This window comes from Perca fluviatilis, chromosome 9 (genome assembly GCF_010015445.1).
Source record: "Perca fluviatilis chromosome 9, GENO_Pfluv_1.0, whole genome shotgun sequence".
NCBI lineage: Eukaryota > Metazoa > Chordata > Actinopteri > Perciformes > Percidae > Perca > Perca fluviatilis.
The window spans coordinates 36,889,418-36,917,392 of NC_053120.1; the positions used below are offsets into that span (position 1 = coordinate 36,889,418).

At 40.7% G+C, this 27,975-nt stretch overlaps 1 protein-coding gene across 1 annotated transcript; it reads left to right on the forward strand.

The window, feature by feature from the left end:
- Positions 1–27,726, forward strand: LOC120566029. The gene is given in 22 exon segments (XM_039812230.1): positions 1–130; positions 1,500–1,633; positions 1,843–2,031; positions 2,149–2,314; positions 2,445–2,587; positions 2,736–2,935; positions 3,071–3,304; positions 4,401–4,522; positions 4,608–4,680; positions 5,601–5,670; positions 5,747–6,028; positions 19,094–19,134; positions 20,296–20,428; positions 21,376–21,564; positions 22,301–22,466; positions 23,462–23,604; positions 23,798–23,994; positions 24,365–24,500; positions 25,357–25,576; positions 26,078–26,150; positions 27,180–27,535; positions 27,538–27,726. Coding segments are annotated over 21 exon segments (3,312 nt in total). The 5' UTR covers positions 1–130; positions 1,500–1,501; the 3' UTR covers positions 27,585–27,726.
- The last annotated feature ends 249 nt before the right edge of the window (positions 27,727–27,975 follow it).

Below are 27,975 nucleotides of genomic sequence, written 5' to 3' on the forward strand. Positions count from 1 at the left end.
GGTTAAAGTCCCTCCCCCTGCGATACTGTTTACCAGATTAGTTGATAAGCAACAGCTCAGTTCATGTGAGTCTAGAGGTTGATAAGCATGTGATCGCAGCTGCCCCCGGACCTGCAATCAGCGTAAGAAGGTGAGAGGATTCTTTCAGACTTCAATAATGCGAGTATTGTGATTGTTCTGCTGGTGGATCCCCTGCCACAAATGCCTCTCTTGACATGCACAATACACATTCTGTAAACTGATCCACTTCCTCAAAGCTTCAGCAATTCCTAAACGTTTTAAACTACTTAAGAGGTACTTGACATTGCTGTTCTTACTGTAAATAAGTGTTACCTGCTTTAGGAAGTTACCAACACTTAAAACTTAGTTGTGTTTTACAAAACTTTTACTCTGTACTAGAGTGTGGAAGTGTAGTGCCACATGAGGCTGATATGTGTACCTCAGACTGAAATATCTTGACAACTATTGTATGGATTGCTGTAAAAATCTGCTGTGGATATTCAAGGTCCCTAGAGAGTAAATTCTAATGACTGAATATCTTCTGACTTTCCTTGTAGCTCCACCAGCAGGTCTTTTTTTCCCCCACGTATTCAAGAAAATAGCTAGTCATGGATGGATGAGCGCTTTTGAACGGACATTCATGGTCCCAAGAAGATATATCCAAGTGACTGTGATGAACTTTTCATCTAGCACCAGCGTGAGGTTGACATTTATGGTTTTGATTGAAATATCCGGACATCCATTGGATGGATTGTCGTGTCTCTAGAGGATAAATTCAAATGCATTTGTTGATGCTATAATTTTTCATCTAGTGTCATAATAAGGTCAAGATTTAAATCTGCCCAATAATTTGGTTGGTGACAACATACCTACAAAACTAATGACATTCCCATTGGTCTCATGCTGTACTTTGTGTTTAGTACTAATTAGCTAACATTAGCATGCTAACAGGCTAAAGCAAGATGGTACCTGTTAATATTACCATTAATATGTGAGCATTGTCACTGTCACTACTAGCATGCTGATCTTAGCATTTACCTAAAAGCACCGCTGTGCCTAAGTATATTTTTTGAGGTTTTTTTTCAAAAATTAAAATTCCTTAACATGAATCCAGCATATTATTAGCAAATATAAATCCCCACTGGTGATAGGCTTGCTGGCCTATAGGTAAGGTAGTCACTAAAGTAGCCACCCACAGATACAAGTAATCCTAAGGATTCACTGTGCCACATGTATGTGTAACATTAAAAGATGATTTATAAAATCCTGCCAACAATTATTATTTTGATAGCTTGGTGTTCTGTGCCGAAAAGTTATGTATAAAGACTTTAGGCCGCCCACATGTTATTGTAGGCCCAGTTTAAAATGCAACTTTATTTTATACGATATATGTAGTAGGGGGTCCCTGCTCCGTCTCTCTTTAAATAAAGGGGTCCGTGGTTTAAAAAACGTTGAAGACCCCTGCTGTAGACTCTTAGTCCTGTTTCCTCACTGTGCAGCAATGGTTCGACGTGTGGCAGTGGTTGGAGCAGGCAGTTCTGGTCTGGCTTGTATCAAGATCTGTGTTGATGAGGGCCTGGAGCCTGTCTGCTTTGAAAGCAGCGATGACATCGGCGGCCTGTGGAAATTTAAGGTGAGTGGGGTCACTGTAAGAGAGTATCCCACATATTAATCATGTTGCCAGTTCTGGATTGGTCTTCTGATGCTGTAGCCTATGGCCAAATAGCTTTCACCTAATCTAGAAAAAATGCAGTTATGTGAACAAATATTTTGTAGCTTGTGCAAACCAATGATTATCGACACAGTAAAATGTCCTCATCAGAGTGGTGTTTGTGTTTACAGGAATCACCTGAGCCAGGGCGATCCAGCATCTATCGCTCCTTGGTGGTCAACACCTCCAAAGAGATGATGTGTTTCAGTGATTTTCCTATGCCTGCTCACTATCCAAACTACATGCACAACTCCCTGCTGCTGCAGTACTTCAGGCTCTATGCTGACCACTTTGACCTGCTCCGATACATTCATTTCCAGGTCGTCAAGCCAGGAGTGTCACTGTCTTTTCACAATTTTTTACGACATGCTATGTAAAGTCAAAGTTTATTAATGCATGTGTGTATGTTTGTGTGAATGTGGACACGCATGCTTTAGACCACTGTAAGGAGTGTTGCACAAAGGCCAGATTTCTCTCTGTCCGGTCAGTGGGACATAGTGACCATTAACGGGGATGGAGAGGAGGAGAGACACGTCTTTGATGCAGTTCTGGTGTGTTCAGGCCACTACACCCATCCAGCCTTACCCCTGTCAGACTTTCCAGGTCGGTAAACAAATAGATTACACTTTTCAAAGATGGAGGAGTAAAGCAGATTGATTTACTGTATATCTGCACATGTTTGCCAGAAATGTTATTAATATTTTTCCTTTGATCTGTTGCACCATCTGTCCAGGTAATGAGACGTTTTCTGGCAAGTGTTTTCACAGCTGTGAATATAAAAATGCAGATGCCTGCAGAGGAAAGAGGGTGGTGGTGGTTGGCATTGGAAATTCTGGAGGAGATATTGCAGTTGAGATCAGCAGATCTGCAGAGATGGTAAGACAGGAGACGATTAGAAAAGCTTCTTTATTGTTTGGCAGAGAACCAAGGGACCTGACCTCTTTCATTGCACTGCACATAGTTACACCAACAGAATAAATGTCCCATGTATTCACATTCAGTCTTCCTTTTTTTTTTTTTACAGACATTTCTCAGCACACGCCAGGGTGCCTGGGTTATGGGCAGGATGTCCACTAATGGTCTTCCCATGGACATGACAGCTATCACCAGGTTCAACAACATCCTCATACGGCTTCTTCCCAACACTCTGGTCAACTGGGCATTAGAGAGAGCGCTGAACCCCCAATTTGACCACAAACTGTATGGCCTGAAGCCCAGACACAGGTGACACATTTTTCACAATCCCAGTGTGAGCATGATGTCAGCTGTGCAAATACAAAGGTGTCATTTTGAATGTGATGTAATATTTGTAGCAATATTTGGTTTGGTTGACTCCTATTCATTTCCTTTCTTCCTCAGACCTTTGGACAAAAAGCCTTTGATCAATGATGACCTTCCTAGTCGAATCCTTCAGGGAGCGCTAGTAATGAAACCCAATCTGAAAGGATTCAAGAACTCCGGAGTTGAATTTGAAGATGGCACTGTGGAGGAGAACATTGACGCTGTGGTCTTCTGTACAGGTTATAATGGAAACTTCCCATTCCTGCCTCCAGCTTTATCTGAGGGGCCTCACAGAGAGTTGACATTGTACAAGTAAGTATACGGGGGATAGAGTTTTGTATACATAGGGGCTGACAACTTTTATTTTGAAAAGAAGGTAGATTTAACCTCAATTACACAATTAGAAACCCAGGCCCTGATTAACTGAGCCAATAAACATCAAATAACACATCTAACTTATGAGTTAGATGAGAAGATAAATAACACACCAATGTCGGTACGGTAAATATGTAGCTGGAGCCCTAGACTATTTAGCTGAGCTGCTGGCGGGCCTAAAGGCCTTTTTACAGTCGCCACAGCCGACCTGCCACGCACCAATGTGACGTCAAAATGACGTAGATCTCGCTGGCGCGCCAGGATTTTAAGTGCGTGACCAGAGGTCGTGCTTGCACTTTTTTTCAGCGGCGCACGACAAAGCGGAAACAGGAAGCATGGACGAGTTCAGGAGCAACCAGATGCCAGGAGTCTCAGAGTGACTGCAAGTCTCTCTTGTAAACTTACTGGGTTAAGATGAGTTCTTTTATGGTGAATGAAATGCTTTTTGCCATTGTTTACCTTTTTCTTCTTCTTCTAGTCCGTAGAAATAGCAAACGTCACACTGGCGAGAGACAGGTCGGCTGCGGAGAGTATAGCTTATGTTAAAGACTATTTCTTGGTCTGGAGCGGTCACTTCTTCGAGTCCTGTCGTCACTGTGAGGTAACCAGGCAACTGGCCGAGACTTCAGGAAGTCACAGTGCCCAGCCTAAACCTAGTCGAGAACATAACCATGGTGTAGAGGTGCTGGTAGGTAGATTGTTTTACCTATGTACACAGCCAGGCTAGCTATTTCCCTGTTCTGATGCTAAGCTAAGCTAAGCTCAGATAATAGGCTGCTGGCTCCAGCTTCATATTTACAGAGAGCCGTATCAATCTTCTCGTTTAACTATTTCCCAAAAATTTTAGAACTATTCCTTTAATAGTTTTATTGAAATGCCTTTTTAAATATAGTTTGACAAATAAATGTATACATTCAGCGTTTCACTGAATACAAAATGACATTCTACATTTTAAAACATTTAAGTTAAATGTATGACAACCAATAATTACTTTTTTTACTAGCATGTAATAAGTCTGATACAAAAATTTCAGGACACTGTTTCCTCCTTGTCTATCACAACCCACACTGGCCGTCATGGGTCTTTTCCAGACGAAGGGACCAATCATGCCTATTGTGGAAATGCAGGCGCGGTGGGCTGTTAAGGTCTTTGCCGGTAAACAATTATGAGCTTAAAAACACACACACACATTCAGGACTGAGGAGCAAAATGTACCAGTTTCTGTGTTTTTATTTTCAAGGTTTGAGCCGTCTTCCATGTAAAGAGAAAATGCTGGAAGTCATTGAGTCTGAGAGGAAGAGAAACATGAAAAGGTACACGCCATCTCCACACTGATGTCCTTTTTATAGTCCTGGCAAATCAGTCATGTTCTTCTGTAGAAAGCAGAATTGTGGAACCTAGGGATTAATAACATATGTGTACCGAGTTGACCATTCTCTGGGATATGTTTTCATGCTAATCGAACGTGACCAGTTTTAGCGCAAACCGCTAATTAGCTTATAAAGCTAGTCGTCGGGGCACGGTAAAGTAAAAAGAAATCTCTATTTCTATACCACTAACAAGGCTCAAAATAGCCCCACACTTCAACGGTAGCATAATGAGGGTCCCTACATGTAAACCGAAGCATTGAGAACTTTGTAAGTGTACAGACAGTTTATTTAAAAGATAGTTTATAAAGACAGGCAGGTGCCATTTTGGGAAAACAGTCATGACCAGTCGAACGACGAACGCCGTGCTACGTGAACTTTCATATGAAATCTCCCATGGTCCGTGGTTTCCCATTGGGTCAATAGGAATTACGTTTATGAAATGTAATTACATGGAAATGCATGATTTATATCTGTTTATTAAAATATATGCACGGCGTTTGTCGTTCGATTGGTCGGACTGTTTTCCCAAGATGGTGCCCGCCTGTATGAAAGGTCTTTCTAAACTATCTTTTTAATAAACAAAGTTCTCAATGCTTCGGTTTACATGAAGGGACCCTCATTATACTACTGTGGAAGTGTGGTGCTATTTTGAGTGGTATAGAAATAGAGATTTCTTTTTACTTTACCGTGCCCCGACGACTAGCTTTATAAGTTTTTAGCGGTTTGCTCTACAACTGGTCACATTCGATTAGCATGAAAACACATCCCAGAGAACGGTCAACTCGGTACACGTGTTATTAACCCCTAGGTTCATTTTGCGCCGGATTTCTCCTTTAAAATATGTCTGCTCCTTATTTTCGCAGCTATGACTGCCCGAGAAAGGCAGCTCTCCAGGTAGACTTCATCCCTTACCTGGATTTCATGGCTGAGCAGGTCAGTCCAGTTCAGCTCTATATAAAATTGTGTTACTTTATGAGACGCAACCATTCTGATAGACTTCCAATCACAGGTCGGGGTTCGCCCTAACTTCCTGAGACTACTACTGAGAGATCCTGTGCTGTGGGTGAGGGTCTTCTTTGGTCCCTGCACTCCTTATCAGTATCGTCTCTCGGGGCCTGGACAGTGGGCCGGAGCCCGTCAGGCTATCCTCACTCAGTGGGAACGGGTGGTTCAGCCATTCAGAACCAGAGTGGTACCAGAACCAGAGAGCAGGCCGTCTGTCCTATTTTCTCCCTGGCTGCTCACATTTGGAGCAGCTGTCACAATAGCTGTCCTTCGGTCTAAAAATGAGATTATTCCAGTGCTGCAGGGTGCAGCCCACTTTCTGGACAGGTGCAAGATTTTTCTGAGGGAGTAACATGATGAAAACTGGGTCCATCTTTAATATCCAAAATGATTTAAGATGCAATGAAAGAGTACTTAGGTCTAAGAAATGCATGTACTGTAATTTATTCTGTTTGTGTTTGGCATGCAGAGGGAGAGAGACAGCCTCCCACTTTTAATGTAGTGTACAAATGTGGTGTATTTAATAATATGGGGTTATAAAATTGTGAAAGTAATTGCAATCTTCTTACAGGTGTGTAAGTTTCAAAGGTCAGTCCATGAAATTGAGGCTTACCGATGCAGAAAAACACTAAATCACAATCACAATAAAAATTTCAACAAAATATGACGAGGTGAAGAACACATGGTTTTTCACAATACGCACAGTGTCAAGGAAAATGTTATGAACAGTCACATGGTTTAGGCAGGTATGGAAAAAAGGAAATAAAATGTGTGTTCATATGCAGAAGTGAAATGAGTAAACCATAACCACTGGGGGTGGAAGGGACTGTGTACTGAAGGAGAAGAGCAATAAATAAGATATGATTTTCTTACCACGGTCAGTATCTTATATCTATAGAAGTACCCTCAAATTGTGTTTTTAGTTTTTATTTAAGTTTATGTTGAATGTTAAATCCAGCTCTGTGTCATGGCAGTGTGTGCAGTTGAAGAGTGGGCTTTCCTCCATGCACTTCCAATCGCACAACACGACAGCAAATGTCACAACAGCTGTCATGAGATTGTGTGATTAATCTAGTTTAGTACTCAGCTGTCTTTTACCAAATTTACACTTTAATATAATCATCCTTGATTAGCTCAAGCAACTTAAAAAAAGCTTTAAAAATATGTACATGCAAATGAACCACTCAAACACAATGGGGTGTGGAAGACAGTCAACACTAGAAAACAGCACACACCTTTCTCCTTCCTTCAGTCCCTGCTCTACATCAGATCAGAGTAAAAGCATTGCTGTCAGCCGCTCTTCCTCTCCAGCATGGTTCACAAGGTGGCAGTGATCAGCGCTGGGATCTCTAGTTGGGGTAGAGATGTACCGATATGAACATTTTAGCCGATAACTGATATTAACATATTAGTGGTATTGACCAATGTTGATAAGATCTGTATAAAACAAGTTTCTATGATAATCATATTTTGTACATAATGAGAAACGTGTAAACACTGTGAATTTTAAAAATGTCTAAAAAGGTCTTTATTTATTTGCAAAACATTTGGAAAACCCCATAAATCCTAGGTTTCTCCAGCGCCCTGACTTTTATGTGGACTGCAGCTGCTGCTGTGTTTAGTTTAGCTGCTTCTGATATTGTTTGTGAACTTCAGGATGGCGGTTCTTCATACGAGGGATCAAATCGGAGATGTTGGAAGGATTTGACACGGCATCCCCCTCGCATTACTTCGACCTTGCAAGTATTGCATACCGCAATTTGCGAGTCTTCTTTTTTCACTGTGAAAAACTTGCTTCGTCTTCAGCATGTAAATCCTGCGCCGTGTCACTAACTCTGCGTGGCAAAAAACAACAACAACACACATATATACACACACACACACACACACACACCAGCGCTGCTCTGACACACAATGGCAGCTAGACAGAAACATCGCCTGAAAACATCGCCCGATACTGATATGATTGCCGATATGTCCCAAGTTTACGTCATGACTCCACTCATTAAATTTCAGCCCAAGCAGATTTGGAACTACTGAAACTTTTTAAGTGAAGTACTTCTGTATACAAACATAAATCCTTGAATTTAATTGTTATTGTCATTTTACGTCATGACCCCATCCATTAAATCTCAGCCCAAGCAGATTTAACAGAACTACTGAAACTGTGAAAAGTGAAATATTTCATTTTTTTGAATTGGTTCTTACAGTCAGATGAAGATATGAGGGTGAATAAAAATCTGTTAGAGACCTGCGGACCTTTGGTGAATATCATCTCCCTCTCTCTCCCACTTTCCTGACTTGATATGTCCTATCAATAAAGTCAATAAAAGCCAAAAACGGATCAATTCAGGTGATGGTTTTGAGAGCTTGCACTGTGAAAACACAACTGAAGCCACCATCTTTGCAAGCACTGTAATCCCTCTCGTCTCACAGACTAGGACAGAAAACATAAATTCTACTAGAATGTGTAACTAGTTATGCACCTCATCATCAGCGCCGTGGCAGCATGTAGTAATCATCTGTTGTGCTGCCAGTGCTCATGGATCAGTGGTCACAGTTTGAAGGTAAACTTGTGTAACCTACTACATGATTAGAGTTAATGAAACTACAGTGCATACATACAGGGTGCCTTGACACGGCCCATTTCAATGTGAGTTCTATGCGACGTACTGTCATCATATCTTAGTTTTGTGAAAATGTATGTGAATGTGAAGAAAGTTCATTGCCATAGTTTCTCATCTACTAGTCTCGCTTTGCCAGACCTTCCTCCACAGCACTGCGGAGGAGGGTCTGGCTAGTCCACACAGCATTCCACGATGGGAGAAAAATGTGCTCTGGTTTATTGGCATTTCTTTAAACCAACCCCATTGTCTTGGGCCGAGCTTAGGCACCAGCAAAAGCCGCGGTGCCGCTGCAAAATAGCCTCGGGAAGGAATTTGTTTTGGTGGAACGTGTACATTGAAAAGTTGTCTTAGTCGTGCAACAGAAAACTAAGATTGGACAGAAAGCTAGCTGTCTGGATTTACCCTGAAGAGATCTGAGGAGCAGTTAACCATAGTCTTCATAAAGCCACCGGATTTTGGAACGCCAACACAAAGAAAGTCCAAGGCAGCGGATATCCAGCCTAAATGAGTGAAATCCGGCGGATTTTTCATCGGAAACTGAGCAATCCCGGAAGTGGAACTTGAAGGATGTAGAGTACTCAACTACTAACTCTGACTTGATCTCACATGACTCACGTCACATTTTTTTTAATTTAAATTTCCCACTAATTCTCAGTTAAAAGATTCACAAAAGCAATAATCTGTAAAAGGGATCAACAGCCAGGTGTTGAACTGTTGAGGACTGGTCTTGAATATTAATGTTAGGTACTGTGCGTGTTAAAAATCCACTAAGTAGACAAAGAGAGGACTTAAAAGTTTAACAAGTATTTATTTAAGTAAAATCATAAGAGCATAAACGTGTACACGGGTCCGAGTTGAGCAGGCACACAGGCTTCTCTCATTAGACTGAATGTTTCTGGCTTACATGAATTCATATATCAGTCTCTAAGAGCATTTTGATTTGTTTATTAAAAGTTGGAGGAGTACCGTGGTTTAGATTTGGCTCCCCTGGTTGGCGCACAGACTGGTCCCAGTCTTTTGGCACACGCCCTCTTCATCAGTTGTTAGACAGACTTTAGCTATGCTGATGGTCAGAGAGAACAATGCGCCGCTGTTGCCTGTCACAGGTTGAGAAGTAACTTATTTTCATGGTCAAACTGATATCAAACTGATATTAACTTCGTTGCTGCACTCTTGTTGCTCTCTGACCACCGTCATACAGTGCTTCTTTCTGCAGTATCCCAGTATCCTTTTCTCATTTTGCCTGACTAAGCTGTCACAGTGCTCTTCCACTAAACACACTAAACACACAATACTATTCAACTATAATTTGTATCCTCATAAAGCATAGCCAGCTTGACTGATTATTTTTTATTTCTTACAGATCCCCCTTTTCACACCTCAGGTGTGAATACTACTAAGCTTAGGATTATATGGCCCTCAAACTGGTAAACAATTGGCCGCACTAGGGGAAGAAGAAGCAAGGTTAATATAGCATAGCATTACATTGGTGATTCACTTCCTTCATTGTCTGAATCAGTCTCATCACCGTCCTCCATCCCCAACAGGGGCATGGAGTACGCTGGAGGAGCATCTTTCTGGGGATCTTTTTTGGTCAGAGCCACATCAATCCATCTGTTCACCAGAGTGCGACAACAAGGGATGCAACAGCATCCACAACACACCAATATGCCCAGAAACACTGCCACGGACGTAAGCATGGAGAGCACAATTGCTTTGTATTTGCCAAAAACGTCCTCCAGCCAACTGGTGATGGGGTTTTCAGCCACACCTGAGTTCTCTGCTAATGCATTGGCTAGAGAGGTCAACCCCTCCAAGGCTCTAGTGATGCTACCATCTGGGGCAGTATTATTGGGAATAAATGTACAACAAGCATCTCCAAACATGTGGCACACACCCCCTTTTTCTGCCAACAACATGTCTAGTGCCATACGGTTAAACCTCGGCTGTGTGACATTGGGAGCGAACAAAGATGTGTTGTAGGTGTACATACAAAACTTCTTAGGTAGGTGTCCCACATTCATGGTAGAGCTGTTGGATTGTGTGATGCAAGTATAGTTACCAGGGTAGGCGACCACTCCTGGAGGCGGTTGTATTGCACGCACTCTGGGATACAGGAGAGACAGGGTCCTGCAGATATCACTTTCCATGGTCACATCACTGTAAAGATTTAACATACAATTATAACCAATAGGGTCGTCCACCGGTGAGAGTGGGAATGGTACTGTCCCCAAATGAGGTCTTGCTTTAGCACAGATAACACAGTCAGACATTTTATGCGTTCTAGCAGTATATTTCAACTTTTTTTAATTTAAATTTCCCACTAATTCTCAGTTAAAAGATTCACAAAAGCAATAATCTGTAAAAGGGATCAACAGCCAGGTGTTGAACTGTTGAGGACTGGTCTTGAATATTAATGTTAGGTACTGTGCGTGTTAAAAATCCACTAAGTAGACAAAGAGAGGACTTAAAAGTTTAACAAGTATTTATTTAAGTAAAATCATAAGAGCATAAACGTGTACACGGGTCCGAGTTGAGCAGGCACACAGGCTTCTCTCATCAGACTGAATTTTTCTGGCTTATACATGAATTCATATATCAGTCTCGAAGAGCATTTTGATTTGTTTATTAAAAGTTGGAGGAGTACCGTGGTTTAGACTTGGCGTCCCCTGGTTGGTGCACAGACTGGTCCCAGTCTTTTGGCACACGCCCTCTTCATCAGTTGTTAGACAGACTTTAGCTATGCTGATGGTCAGAGAGAACAATGCGCCGCTGTTGCCTGTCACAGGTTGAGAAGTAACTTATTTTCATGGTCAAACTGATATCAAACTGATATTAACTTCGTTGCTGCACTCTTGTTGCTCTCTGACCACCGTCATACAGTGCTGCTTTCTGCACGTACAACAGTATCCTTTTCTCATTTTGCCTGACTAAGCAGTGCTCTTCCACTAAACACACTAAACACACAATACTATTCAACTATAATTTGTATCGTCATAAAGCATAGCCAGCTTGACTGATTATTTTTATTTCTTACAGTACCTTGCTGACTTTGTCTGGTCGTGCATACTAATTCTCACAAGCAGCATGTCTATTGATTAATCCATATCCACACACTGACCCACTGAAAGCATATTGAATGACATGAATATTAAACTTGAAATGACACCAGCGTTCATGATGTTGTGACACAGAGGAGTGTTTGACATTAGCGCCGTCACAGAGGCTGTTGATCTGTACGTAAGCCATTTCAGCATGTGGTTAACTGATTTGTGCCCTGACAGTGTGTTGTCTGTCGCACAGCTGTACCAAATCTGAAGAGCGAATGTAATTTTTTTTTTTGTGTGTGCAGATGATGTGTCATTAGAGCAATATTTTTGCTTATTTGCAACATAACATGAAATCAGAAGATTCGCCTGTGTTCATACATACATCCTTTAATGTTTATTGTCAGATAAGTATCATACAATGTTGCTGTTGAGCAGAATTGCTCACATTTTTCTAAAAAGGCTTGTACTTAAAGGACAAATCCGGCGCAAAATGAACCTAGGGGTTAATAACACGTGTACAGAGTCGACCGTTCTCTGGGATATGTTTTCATGCTAATCGAATGTGACCAGTTTTATCGCAAACTGCTAACTAGCTTGTAATGCTAGTCGTCGGGGCACGGCTAAAGTAAAAAGAAATCGCTATTTCTATACCATTAACAAGGCTCAAAATAGCACCACACTTCCACGGTAGCATAATGAGGGTCCCTTCATGTGGTATAGAAATTTCTTTTTACATTAGCCAGTGAAGGCTATTAAAAGCACTTTTCCGGTGATCACTTGCTTTACTGCGCAGCCTCCAACTGACAGAGACAACGTAAATGTGACGTGAACAACCTGTCTGAAAGTTGTAAGTCTTCTGGTAGCTGTGCCAAGAGAAATCTCAATCATTCCCAATCTTACAGAGATGGAGAGCATAGGTATATGTAAGGAGATAACATAGGCACAGGCTAATTATTGATCACTAACATGCTAGTTAACATTAGTAATTAAACTTAAACAGCTAACGTAAGTCGAAACTGCCTGGGAGCTTCTCCTGTACTATACGGTAATTCCTCTACTGTGTGACAGTAAGTCGCTTGGTTATGACACAATCGTTAGCCTATTTTTACAAAAACGTCTGCTACAGAGCCGTAACGTCAGATACAAGGTAATGGAGCCTTTTATAAATTGTCGTGTTTCTTTAGAAATAAACAATGGACAAATAGAGTCTTTATATGCTTCAGATGTAAAGTTATTTGCTCTCAAAGTGATGTCAAAATGAATGCTAGTCAGTGGAATGCTAACGGCAGGTGATCTCTTTGTAGCATCAAAATGGCACCATAGGAGGTTCGAGTTCTGAAGCGAAGTTTATCCCCTTGGGCCTACCTTATTGTAATTATGTGTTAGAGTTCAAACAACTCAATATCATCAAGTTTAGCCTAGCAACGCATTGATGTCACCCATGCAACCACCAAAAATCTAGTTTGTACCAGTTTTGACAGAGTGGCATTGATGACGGAACAGAGACGGAACAGAACAAAGACAAAGCTGTATTGACATTTTCGACAACTGACGTTCTAGCAAGCAAGTTGTTTGACCCACGTTTGAAGCCTTCGGTGAATGAACCGAGTTCAGCCACAAAACGGTAAGTTGGAACTTGGCACTAGTTGCATGCCGTTGCAGTCCCGACTGCTAGCTGAAGTAACTTAGCTTGCAGTATATCACGAAAGTGAGTACACACCTCACATTTTAAGCATATTTTTGCACATGAACAATATCTTAAACAAGAGTTGTTATTTGACTTATGTACTGCTATACTATATGATGTGTATTACCTTACAAGCGAATACTACAAAGCCCCTAGGTGGACTGGGGTCAGTGTGTAAGATAAAACAATGGTAACCAGGTTACGGATATTTTAATGAATAAAAAGTAATGTCTATAATAAAATGCTTGAAAATGATCACTTTTGATGACAATTTGTCAGGCGGACAGACATTTTTTGTATTCAGCAGAGACACTTACATTGGCCGTCTTTATTCACCAAAATCAGCTGAGCGAGATCGGAGAGGTTGTGTTTTATAGTTAATGGGCTGAATGTTCATCGACCCGCTGACTGGAATGGTTTTCTCACAAATGATGAAATCAAGAAGGCACTCATTAATTTACTTCTGGAACACTGGAGCTCTCATGATATGATGGAAGACATCATCCAATTTTCATAGAGGCTGGTCAAGTTTTCAAGCAGTGACGGACTGGCCTTGTGGAATTTGGGCAAATACCAGAAGGGCTGCCCTATTGACCCCTATGGGCCACTACTGATAAAGTTATTTTATGCATGCAGCCGCAAGGTGCGTGGAAAGATTAACTCGGAAGGCAGAGTTACTAATTTCCAAGCTAGGTTGTTGACAAAAATAGGGCCGGTGTGTTGCAAATGCCAGGGCCGTTTCTTGATCCCAGTCCGTCACTGCTTTCAAGATAGAATGCCATGCTGGAGTTATGTCAAAAGAACTTCTACCAGAGATCTCTTCAAAACATGAAGAAACAGATGTGATGGTGATCATTTACATGCAGTATATCCAAACTAAAATGCCTCACATCAGAACAGTTAGAGTCAGAGCAAAAGACTGACATTTTCTTCATCCTCCTTTATTTTGCCAAGTCATCAACTGTCAACATCATCTTTGACATGGGAGATAGACTAATCAACATCAACCAGCTGGCTGAAGATTATTCACAAGAACACATTTCAGCTCTCTTCTGGCCTTGCATGCGTTCACTGGTGCTGACTGCATTTAAGCATTCAAAGGCAAAGGGAAGGTCCATCCAATAAAGATTCTTAATCCGAATTCAAAGTTTATTCAGTGAAGATGAGGAAGAGGAGAAAAATGATGATTGAGAGTTTATATTCTACACTAATACAATACACTAACATGACCAGTCATCAAAGTACAGCATGGATAAGCAGCAAAAAGATCTAAGAACCAAAGAAATTTTTCTATTTTATGTTTGAGCTGTATTTTAATTTCACCATTTGGCTGTAAAGAATGTTTACCTGTACAGGTTACTAATGTTTACTCAATTGAAGGTTGGCTTTTTTTATAACACAGTGCACAATAGAGTCATCTTTATTCCTTGTGTTGCAAGGACTTTGTGGACTTTAATAAATCTCCCATTTGTTTAATTGATTTTGTGTGATTGTTTTTTTCAGGATGTTGATGATGAGGAAGGTTCGTACAATGATGTGCCAGTGGGGATCCTCTGCCGTGAACAGGAAAACATCACTCCACACACGCAGTCCATTCACCACAATGCATCCTCAGTGGGAATCATCTTGGAGGGAAACATTGTGATGGATGTTGAGAGCCTGCCCCAGGCCATGTACATTGTCTTCAGACTTACCTATGCACTGCATCACAACTACCCAAAGTACATGAAGAACACTTGATTTTTTTCAACAGGTACTTCTGAAGGTGGAGGGAAGAGTATGGGCTCTCCATTCAGGTATCTGCTCTCGGTTATTTTTTTCACCCTCCCGTTCTCTCTTCTTTCATTCTCACACACTTTTTAGTTTTTCCATGGACACATTTGGTATTTGTAAATGTTAAGATGCCAGTGTTCAGCAGGGCTGAGTTTTATCTTGCCAGTTTGTCAACCAAATTTGAAGAGGAAAAGTACAATATTGTAATGATTGGAGGTAAAGAGGAAGAGATTTTTTTTTCTTTTCATGCCATCACTGAGGAAACTACATACTAGAAGCCTATTAGGGTATGGCTTTCTTTCTTTTCTTGCTGAAAAAAATACATGTTCAATAAAAAAAATTGGATCAGTGTAATGTTGCAGTTGTATGTATGTATTTTACACAGCTCTATTGATTGAAAGACATATTTTGAGTTTCAGGAGCTAAAAAAGTTAAGTTGGGTCAGTTAGAATATACAATTTAGTTGAATTGGTAATGGAGTAATGCTTACTTGACAAGCTGAGTTAAATAAATGGGTATGGAATGATTGTTTAAACTAAGTATCTTCAGTTACTGTAACTCAGTTATTAGTACATTCAACATACTTAAATGTTCTATTCCATTCTATTATGGGCTCAAGTACATTGAACGTAGTCCACTTCACTTATTCAACTAATGCTTCATTACTTAAAAATGTTAAGGCAACGAGTTACCTTGATTTTTGTAAGTAGATTCTACTTATCCGGGTTTACAGTGTAGGTATGGTGAAAGGTATGTGATGATGTGGGGGGGCTATTTTAATTCCAAAGGCCAAGGAAACTTTATCAGGATGCATAGTATCCTGGATCCATGAAATAACTGGCCTTTAAAAATAAAAATCTGCCTGCCTCTATGGGAATTTAACATAGGGGTGTACTTACTTATGCCCCCTGTATTTTAAGGAAGACTATTTATTTATTTACGATACTTATTAATTAATTAAGTATCCTTAAAGGTTGGATTTTTCCTATTTTTCTTTTAATTAAGGCATTAAGATCAATTTCCAAAAGATGATTTCTTTACTCCTCTTTTTAGTGGGTGTGTAAACTTATGAGCACAACTGTATGTGCTCAGGCAAAGCTCGTCCCACTTGACATACCCAAGAAACCAACAGGCAAGGATCAAAGTAAGAGGAAAGCTGCTACACTTTATTTAGAATTCTGCTATTCTGCTAATTTTTTGTGCTATTGTTGACTAAATTGGTGAGATGTGTTGGCCTATTCATGTTCAGTGCATATGATTAAACTGCAACATGATAGTGAATCAAACAAATATATTTTTCTAGTTTTTCCAAGTTTTTTTCTTTGCACATTTTGCACTGATACAATCACAACACTGAGTCTTTGCACAGATTGCATTGCACAGCTTTTGCTCAGAATATTTCATCCAGTAAGTAATTCTAAAGTTTTAGAGCTCTCAAAGACGTGTAAGATCTGCTCTCCTTTCTACTTCTAGAAACTGAGTAAAAGTTGTGTGACAGAACCGGAGTCTAAGGGTTAATAAGTTGATGCATAAGAGTTCAGTAATATTGCTTTATGTTGTATGCAATCAGAAATATGTTTAAAGCAATTATATAATCTACTGCTAACTGGAATGAGAGCTAGTGCCAAGACGTATTGTATTACATCTGATATCTGATCTACCTATGTTCTAGACTGGAGCATTATGAGTCTGTCCTTTATGTCGGTTGAAGGAGCTGTGTGTTTTTCACATTCAGTTCTTGCCAAAGATGTTGTACTTCCAGCATATATTAAGATGTCTTCAGGTAGAACAAGACAATACATAATCAAAACTGGAATTTACATTATCATATTACTGAACTGCCTCATACTTGGCTGGCAGTGGGTGGGACTGAAAGTTACACAATTATAATGATGTACTTAAATCTGATGTCAGCAATGAGTTAAAACATATATTTTCCCTATCGTTGGTGCAGCTCAGTGAAGAATGAAAAAAGACATGGAAATCAAATTTTTTACAATATGGGATGAATTTCCACTGAGACCAACATTACAGCAATGATAAAGCTTAAAGTGTTCATATTATGCTCATTTTCAGGTTCTTAATTGTATTTGAGGTTGTACCAGAATAGGTGTACATGGTTTAATTTTCAAAATACACCATATTTTTGTTGTACTGCACATTGCTGCAGCTCATCTTTTCACCCTGTGTGTTGAGCTCTCTGTTTTAGCTACAGAGTGAGGCATCGCACTTCTGTTCCATCTTTGGGAGTCGCACATGCGCAGTTGCTAGGTAAGGACTACTAGCCAGTCAGAAGCAGAGAATGAGGGCGTGCCCTGACAGTAGCTAGGTAAGGACTACTAGCCAGTCAGAAGCAGAGTATGAGGGAGTGCCACGCTAGCAGCTAGGTGAGCATTATAACGTGTGTTCCAAAGTGACCCACGTTTGTCTCTGAAGTAAAGGCTCGACTACAATAGAGCTGTTTGGAGCAGTTTGTGAACAGTGTTTTCTGTTGGAGATGGTAAGTCCCTCTGGGGGGGACTTTGGGCTTTTTCACTTTATAAACCTATAACGTGCACAAAAAAGATATATAACACAATAAAGGAAAGGGAAAAAGCCAAAAAGCATAATATGAGCACTTTAACAATGCATACGCATTCCCATCTGTGAATAATTGTATAAGTGGAGCAGGTTTTGTGAAGGAAATGTATAATACTAGTTTAAGCTAATTTATTCCTCAGTGTGGTTTGGTGTGCATGTTGTAAGAAAACTCTAAAAGACGTGTTCGTTTGATTTCTGGAGGAAGGAGAGGCTGGGGTCGAATTGAAAGTTAAGCAAGAGGTTTAATGAAACAACACGATGAAAACGACAGTCAAAACACAATGAAACATAAATATGAAACACTGCCAGCAGTGGACTGAGTTGACATGCCTCCTCTTCAGGAATTACATCAATCAGTCATGCAACATGACAAAACAATACACTGTAAACAGCGGTCTTCAAAATGCTTTCCCTTGCGGGGTCACAGATTGATGCCCCGAATCTTTCTCAGATCACCCATTTATTCCCTACACCTGGGTGTTTCCTCAAATGAAATCTTCCCCTATTGGTCAGATGTCTCTCAGGTTAAGGACACACCTCTGATTTCCAGTTTGCTCCAGGTCACAGACAAAGGTAATTTATCATGGTAGTGCTGATTATATTCAAGTTTACAGAGATACACATTTTCTTTGTTCTAAACAAGTCTGGCCCAACAGGGGGTGGCTCCCCAAAAACAGATACAATAGATCTCCATGTGTGGAGACAAGGAGCTTTCTCCTGTATGCTAAATGACTGATATGACCTGATGATTCTCTAGAAGCTAGAGAAAGTGTGAGCCAGACAAATGCTGATTTGGTGTGGTGTGATGCAATCGGTTGATTCAGTGCTTCCTCCAGCTACAGTGTTCATTCAACTAAAAGTACATTTTTATCAGACATCCCCAATGGTTTAACTTTTTACAACCTAACAATGTCAAAAGTTAACTTTCCCCTTCTTCCCATGGATGTATTAAGAGAACACATGGTGAATTACAACCATTAGGTATATCCATTATTACCATTACAGCTAGCTACATGAGCTCGGCAGAACAATCATGTGAGCGGGCGTGCGCAGTCCCGTGGGTCTGCTCGCGTCCATTATGCGCGTTCATCATTATAAATTTAATAATTCTGGATTCATTTCTAGTGAATGTTAAAAATGTTAAAAACGTGACGTTTTAAACAAGGACCCTTTCAGTGTTCGGGCTGGTAAGTTGATATACCCAGAAACAAATGATCCGCTGAAATATAGACCTTTCTTTCGCCATGTAATGTCTATGTGACCGTTATACCACCGTTATCCGCTAAGCCTATGGAGGCTTTTAGACATGGCGCTCTTCCTCGGGACTTCGCTTCTTTCTCTTTAATTTATTTTCAGAGAAACTATGTGGAGACATTTCCGCTCCAGGAAACAGGGTCAAAGTCCCTCCCCCTGCGATACTGTTTACCAGATTAGTTGATGAGCAACAGCTCAGTTCATGTGAGTTTAGAGGTTGATAAGCATGTGATCGCAGCTGCCCCCGGACCTGCAATCAGCGTAAGAAGGTGAGAGGATTCTTTCAGACTTCAATAATGCGAGTATTGTGATTGTTCTGCTGGTGGATCCCCTGCCACAAATGCCTCTTTTCAATAGCTGTCCTTCTGTCTAAAAATGAGATTATTCCAGTGCTGCAGGGTGCAGCCCACTTTCTGGACAGGTGAGGGACTAACATGATGAAAACTGGGTCCATCTTTAATATCCAAAATGATTTAAGATGCAGTGAAAGAGTACTTAAGTCTAAGAAATGCATGTACTGTAATTTATTCAGTTTGTGTTTGGCATGCAGAGGGAGAGAGACAGCCTCCCACTTTTAATGTAGTGTACAAATGTGGTGTATTTAATAATATGGGGTTATAAAATTGTGAAAGTAATTGCAATCCTCTTACAGGTGTGTCAGTTTCAAAGGTCAGTCCATCATGTAGCATGGAGAACATCCTAAATTGAGGCTTACCGATGCGGAAAAACACAAAATCACAATCACAATAAAAATGTCAACAAAATATGACGAGGTGAAGAAAACATGACGAGCTAGACTAACGTTGACCGGTTTTGGTAGAGTCTTGGAATTACGACTTTACATACTACATGTAGCTACATAGCGGAAACCCTGTTATATTTATATTTATATATATATATATATATAAATAAATAAATAAATAAATAAATAAATAAATAAATAAATAAAATATAACGTGTGTGTTTTATAAACACACCAATTTTATAATAGGCCTACCCATAATACTTTTATAACAGTACCCATAATAATTTGGAGTATTTTTAGTTTTTTCTTTCCTTTTTATTTTTACTGCACAACCTCCCGGCCCCCATTGTGAAAACCTTTGGCCTAGGCTATTTCATTATATTTTATCCAGACAACTCATAGTATTAATTATTACACACACACACACACACACACAAAGAAATACTGAATTAAATAAAAAAATATTATTTGTACGAATTTATGTGTCATTTATCAGATCAGACTCCGTCCCCACCCAAACCCCAGCCGTCAAAATCTCACTCTGAACTCTGTTCAAAACTTGAGAGCCCTGCAGTGCGTTTACAGGATTCGTTTGGACGGTCGGCCCAAACGATGCAAAACATGCCTGTGGACGTTTCCGTGTGGATGGCCCCTCAAGCAACTTAAAAAAAAAAAAAAGCTTTAAAAATATGTATATGCAAATGAACCACTCAAACACAATGGGGTGTGGAAGACAGTCAACACTAGAAAACAGCACACACCTTTCTCCTTCCTTCAGTCCCTGCTCTACATCAGATCAGAGTAAAAGCATTGCTGTCAGCCGCTCTTCCTCTCCAGCATGGTTCACAAGGTGGCAGTGATCGGCGCGGGGATCTCTGGTCTGACCAGCATCAAGGCCTGTTTGGATGAAGGTCTGGAGCCTACCTGCTTTGAGAGCAGCCATGACATTGGAGGTCTATGGAGATTTAAGGTGAGGGGCAATGCTTTCACATAAACGCTTATAAGCTCATATTTTTACTTCTTTTATACCATGCACTGCAATCCTACTTATTTGAGTAGGTTTGTAATGTCAGGCTGTGAAAGAATATGCATGTAAATCGGACATTAAATGAAATAAAATATAACCTCTATGATCCAAGATCTCATGCTGTTGGAAGATTATTTATGCTAAACAATATTGGGTATATATTGACATAAGAGTGCCATAACACTGTCATGAACACATGACACTGTCATGACACATGAACCCTAACTTGTCATGACAAAAACCGAATGACACTTAATATTCTGTATGTTTATGCTATACATTTCCACCAGAAAGATTACAATTATTTTTACTTTGAATTTCAAATATCCTTAAGCAGGGTTCAAAATTAGCACCGTTTACCAGCCAAATGCTGGTGAAATATGCAAGTGGCTGGTAGATTTGCTTCACTCACCAGCCAAAAAACCCAATGGTAATCTATTGAGTGGCTGGTAATATTTGAACATTCACTAGCCATTTTGGCAGGTAGACAAAAAAGTTAATTTTGAAGCCTGTCCTTAAGTCCTAGAGATATGCTATCCGGTGACTGCTCGTGTGGTTGACCGGTTTCCTTGTGGGGTAGTTCTTTAATTTTAAATCTAGTTTCAATTCTAGTTTTTTTCACTCACTTTTGCGCTTTAAGTATTATTTTGTGTATTTATTATATTTTTCTACTTGTCGGAACTACTTATCGTGCTTGTAAATGTCCCAAGGGGATAAATAGTTATTCGAATTGAATTAATAGGTTGAGATATACAACAGGGGAAATGTTTGATACTGTAATGGCCGTATTATCATAAATTTGTTGTGACAGATATTTATTTGACAGATAAGTGAAGAGATAAAAAAGAAAAAAATCTGTCACTATGTGTATTGTCGTTGTCTTTCTGTAGGAGAAGCCAGAGCCTGGACTTGCCAACATCTATCAGTCGGTGGTCATCAACAGCTCCAAAGAGATGATGTCTCTCAGCGACTTCCCCCCTCCAGCTGAGCTCCCCAACAACATGCACCACTCTGAGGTGCTGCTGTACATGCGCCTCTACGCTCAGGCCTTCAAACTGCTGCAACACATCCACTTTAAGGTCAGCGACCTTCAGGCTTGTTTGGGGCGATTGTAAAGGCTGTTTTATGCTTCTGCGTCGAATCGACGGCGTGCCCCCGCAGACCCACGCGAACCCCTCTCCGAGCCCTCCGCCGTAGCGGTGTTTCAAGCAGCCTACTGTGGGGAGTAGCAATATGCTTGACCCTCCGGAAACCACACACCCCCTAGCGTTCTGGCGGTGAAATGCACCGCGATGCAGAGAAACGCGTTCAACCCCGACGCAGAACTCCAAAAGGGTCACACCGCCGTAGGAGCGCCATAGGAGCGCCGGAGTTGACGCAGAAGCATAAAACAGCCTTAAGCTGGGTCCTCTTCTGTATGGAAAAAAGCATGTAGGCCAACCCAACAAGTCACTAACCACAATATCCTTCCACTCATGAAGACTGTAAAAATGGTGGAACTCACAACCTACAAGGGAAATATAGATTCTGGTTATGTCAAATAAACTGGTGAATTGAGACTTTTTATGGGCGTTAATGGTAAAAATTTTATAACACCTGAATTATCTTTTATAAGGACAGGAATACAAAGTGTAGTACCTTTTCAAAAAATATATTTGAATGTATTGACCTGTGTTTTGGGCTTTTAACAGCACTGTCACCCAAATGTAACACTTTCCTGTAAGTCTCTCTCATTTATAAGCAGTATAAAAACATAGAATTTATAACGCATAATTTTATGATCATCTCTTTAATTTGTGTGTGTGTGTGTGTCAGACTACCGTTGTCAGTGTGAGGCAGACCCCAGATTTTGCAGCGACCGGCCAGTGGGAGGTGGAGACAGAGGGGAGAGAGGGTCCCAGGGAGACTCGTGTTTTTGATGCAGTGATGGTTTGTACCGGACACTACACCCAGCCTCACCTGCCCCTCAGCGACTTCCCAGGTACCAGGAATCATTATATACCATATTTTCTTTCAAAATTGAATGAGACACACTGCAGCTGCTGCTACTCCAACTCCGCGAACATTCAGTGCTCTTTAATTGGGGTATGGCTATCAAAATACTGTGTGTGTGTGTGTGTGTCCGTAGGGGCGTGGCTCTACAGGCACACCTGGCTTCCATTTACAATCAAGCTCAGTACAAGAAAAACCGGCAAAACAAAATCCCAGGGAACACGAGACAAATAAATGACAAGACAGCACAGAACACAGACAGACCTTGACAACACCGACCAGCAACAGAAACCTAATGATCCCACACAAGACTAAAACCCCGTTTACACGAAGGGAAGACGCAGATATTTTCCTGCAGTTTGGCCTCTCATTTCCACGAAAACAGTTTTTTTTTTTATCACAGAAAATGATTATTTCTAAAAACTCCAGCCAAAGTGGAGATTTTTGAAATCGTCGTTTGCATGTAAACTGAGACAAACTGAGGTTTAGGTAGCCAAGAGAGAGAAAGAGGACGTGATTGGTTGTGGTTGTTGCTATTGTAGGGATTCTGATTGGCTAACGTGGGCTTGAGCATCTCGTTACACTGCCACCTACAGGTCTGGTGTGCTCTTGATTGCATTGACGGCATATATATACACAGGTACGTGTAAACGGACACTTTTCTGAAAACCGAGAGGTTGAAATGTCCGTTTATGAAAATAGCCGGCCACGTGTAAACGTAGCAAAAGACAGCACCGAGACTAAATACACAGGGTTGACTAGGACTAACAAGGAACAGGTGACACAACGGGTGAAACACATCAGGGCGGGGCAGAACAATCAAACAGGCGGGAAAACACAAGACAGGAAGTAAAAACAGGCAAGACTAGGGAGAAAAGACGGACTTCAAAATAAAACGGGAAACCCTAACAACAGAAACTAACAACTGTGACAGTATTGATACACTATCTTTTTTTTTTTTTTTTTTTTATTATTCCATTTTAGGTGTTGAGACTTTTAAAGGCAGATATTTCCACAGCTGGGAATACCGCAACACTGAGGGTCTGCAGGGTAAAAGAGTGGTGGTGATTGGGATTGGGAACTCTGGAGGCGATATTGCTGTGGATATCAGTAGAGTTGCTCAGAAGGTACACAACTAAACTACATTTTTGTACTTTTGTGTCTTTTTTCAAATCTATCATTGATGTTTCATATTAAACAACTGCTGCCTTTGACTGTAGTCTTTAAGAAATGTGATGCTAAAAAAAAAATAATAATAATAATCTAAAACCTGTGCACATAAATCTTACACCTCTTATGGGCTGCTGACCTGACCTGCAGGTGTACCTCAGTACCAGGAGCGGCGCGTGGGTGGTCGGCCGTGTAGGGCAGAGGGGGCTCCCAGCTGATCTAGTTGGGACTTCTCGAATGGATATGATGAAACAGAAGCTCTTCCCCTCGTGGATTAATAGGATGGTGGAGAAGAAGCTGGACGAAGCATTTGACCACACATTATATGGTCTGAAACCAAAACATGGGTAACTAGATACTTTAGATAAACATCTTTGTTTCGGTATGTGGTCAACGTTTCAGTTAAGACATCATTTATTTATTTTTTTTATATATAAATCTAAGACTCTACATCTATATCCTATATTTAGCTGTGTCCCAAACAGCGATTTTCATTACACCCCATAATATGAAAGAATTGGCACAACATATTGATGATTTTGCTATTAGCGCAGATTTACCAGTGGGGTCACAAAATAAAGTTTGTCCTGCAGGTGGCATCAGAGGAAAGCTTAGAAATGTTCAAAGAAAAAGTCTAAACGACACAATTTTCAGTTGTCTTATGTATCCATTTTATAGTTCTAGCACCCGCATTTAAAAAAAAAAGGTCCTTCACAGATTTTTCGAACAGATCCCTGTGGTGAATGACGACCTGCCAGCTCGGATCATCTCAGGCCGTGTTCAGGTGAAACCAAATGTGAAGGAGTTCCGTGGGTCCAGTGTGGTCTTCGCCGATGGGAGCATCATAGACAAGGTACATATGGCTGTTTCACTTTTAGTGCGAGAAAAACACTTATACAAGCAACATTTCTGTCAATGCTGGATTGTGATATTTTATACATGCATGCAAATCAATCTTCTCTGAAGATGCTGGACTCAGTATACCATACAGCACTAAGATTTGTAACTAATTCTAGTTTTCGTACTCATTACTGTAGCTTGTATGAGAGTGTTGGTTGGCCTTCTTTGCACAATCGCAGGTTGGAGCATTGGTATATTTTTTTCTTTTTAAGGCCATACTGTGTAAACTGCCTCCTTACTTATGTTCTCTCCTGACTCCTAAAGTCTCCACCAGGAAATGTAATCTTCCATCATATGGGCAAATCATGTATGACATTCCCCGTACGCGAACTGCGGTGGAAGTGCCTTTGAAGTTTTTGCACCCTCATCCTGGTATAAATTGCAGAAGCATCTTAAATTAGACTACATACCAACAATGACACAGTTTAAAATTAGGATAAAGGATTATTTGAGTACTAAATGCACATGTGCTGTTACTGAGCGCTGCTGGTGATTATGTTTTCTATTTTTCACTGTACAGTATATTTTAATATGGAACTATTATACTGCTGTCTTAGCCATGACTCCCTTGATAAAGAGATTCTGAATCTCAATGGGATTATTTCCTGGTAAAATAAAGGTTAATAAAATTAGTATTTGTCATATAATATAATGTAATTGTAAATGTCATTTTAGGACTCCCTTTTTGAATTTTGCACACAGTACTTGATTTCCTTACGAATTATGGTTTTAAAGTCAGGTTATATAGAATAAAACCATCACAAATGTTCATCTATAATCTTTAAGTTGCCTGCGTGTGTGTCATACAGGTGGATGTAGTTGTGTTTGCCACAGGCTACAACTACAGCTTCCCCTTCCTGCCCCCAGCTCTGCAGGCTAAAAGTGGTTACAGGCTGCGTCTCTACAAGCATGTGTTCCCTCCGGCACTGACCCAGCCTACTCTGGCAGTGGTGGGCTTCATCCACGGCTTCGGGGCCATCAACCCTCTGGCTGAGATGCAGGCCCGCTGGGCTACAAGAGTGTTCAAAGGTAGCATGCAGCACTCAAACTGACTAGGACTTTATGCTTACACATATGAAATCACTAAGAATGTTAACAATGTTAAGTATGTTTATGACATGTTAAAGCAACGCTATGTAACTTTTTCCTGCTTTGGTCCCCCTACAGGTTAGAAGGGGAATTGTCAATTACATTACATTATGCAAGTTTGCCAGATCGGATTTGGGTAGTGGATCTTTAGTTCGAATGAACTGGACAATGTAATGTAATGGACAATTCCCCTTCCAACCTGTAGGGGGACCCAAGCAGGAAAAGTTGCATAGTGTTGCTTTAAAGAGGACCTGGGGTCTCTAGGATCCGAAATAGAACGTGTGTGTGTGTGTGTGTGTGTGTGTGTGTGTGTGTGTGTGTGTGTGTGTGTGTGTGTGTGTGTGTGTGTGTGTGTGTGTGTGTGTGTGTGTGTGTGTGTGTGTGTGTGTGTGTGTGTGTGTGTGTCAGTCAAGTTGACAGATTTTTATTTTTTTCATGCAGGCTTCACGACCCTCCCCTCAGAAGAGACCATGATGAAGGAAATTGAAAAAGATACAGTAACCATGCACCTGAGGTAGGAAATAAGTGTGAAACTAAATTGCAGATCCATACTAAAATAAGACGAGACAAATAATCCAGCACCACAATTTAGCCATCTAAGACAAGCCATGGAATAGAATAGATGGCGCATCATCCTCTGAGGACGCGCTGTGAAACCTGCCCAAGTAAACCGTCGCATATCAAAAAGCATCAAACATTTGGTAGGCCTGCTTGTCAAAACATCTTGCAACTATACCTACTATCTGACCTGATTTACTGCAGGGCAGGGCCCTGATCTGGTATTTCCTGTAGTTGTAAATTAGTTGTTTTTTGATTAAAGCTTTTTAGTGTGTAACTTTTTTTTATGATAATGAACATCTGTTACATTCAAGCCATCACCAAATGAGTTGATACAAAGTTAATTAAGACTATCAGCTCCACACAACTCTCTCTGGATTTCTCAGTATGGCTGCGTTTAGAAATTGGTGTCGTCCGCGCAGAAACTCATAAAAACAATTTAAAATACAAGAATAAAGGTTACCGTGCAGTATAAGAAAAACAAACATTAAAGAGCAGCTATAGTTAAAAATATCAAAGCAGATAAAATAGGAGATTTAATGGTGCTAGTGTGGGACAATGTATAAGCCGTTGCTCTATACACTCCGTTGCCGTTGCTCTATACACATAAAATGTACTGTACATGTGGTGTTCATATGAGTATACAATCTCTTACCTTTCTCTTTTTTAGTATCACATTATTCATGTTTGCTTTGAAGCTCTTTATTTCAATAAATTCCATATAAAAATAGCTGTTTTGGGGTGCCTGGATAGCTCACCTGGTAGAGTGTGCGCCCCATGTACAAAAGCTCAGTCCTTGTCGCAGTGGCCCCGGGTTCAGCTCCAACCTGCGGCCCTTTACTGCATGTCATTCCCCTTCTCTCTCACCTTTCACATGTTCAGCTGTCCTATATAATAAAGGCCTTAAAATGCCCAATAAAAAAAAATAAAACCGGTGTTTTTTGTTTTCATATATTTTTTTCATTTTTTTGGATCCCTCTGTTAGATATGCCTGCTCAGAGCGGAACCCCCTCCAGGTGGACTACATTCCTTACCTGGACTCTCTGGCAGAGCAGGTGGGGGTTCGGCCAAATATACTGTGGCTCTTCCTGAAGGACCCCAGACTGGCTGTGGAGGTTTTGCTGGGTCCCTGCACTCCTTATCAGTACCGACTGACTGGACCGGGCCAGTGGGCCGGAGCCCGTCAGGCCATTCTCACTCAGTGGGAGCGGGTGCGTCAGCCTTTCAGGACCAGAGTGGTACCAAAACCAGAGACCAGAGCCTCTTCTAGTCGGAGGGTCATAGTGGTTATCTCAGGTTCTGTGCTGCTGTGCTGCATCTACTACAATAAACACCTTCTCTCCTCTTCTCTCCTCCGGCATTCCTCAGATCTCCTGAATACGCTGCATGATTATGTACATTTATGATAACATGATAATGAGGCAGCAGTGAAGCAGCACACTACAACACCGTATCTCAAAGTGCTATAGGCAGAGCATCTTCTTAGACTTTAATGTGACAAATTGAATGAGAAATAAAGTCTTCAAAATCAACGTACTAGTTTTGGCTAAGTCTGTACAGTGTTTGAACATTCTGAATGCATTTGCTTCTTGCCAAATATAGCTTTCTTGGCACCCACTAGAAGGTGTGTACAAGCCACTATTTAATATTGACAGCTGTACATTTGAAAAAACTCTGATCATTATTCCTCTATTACTTAGGAGAGCAAATGTATATAATGCATGGTTACTTGAGTAAAAACACAAACTTTGTTTGATGAAAATAAAACCAAAACTAAATTG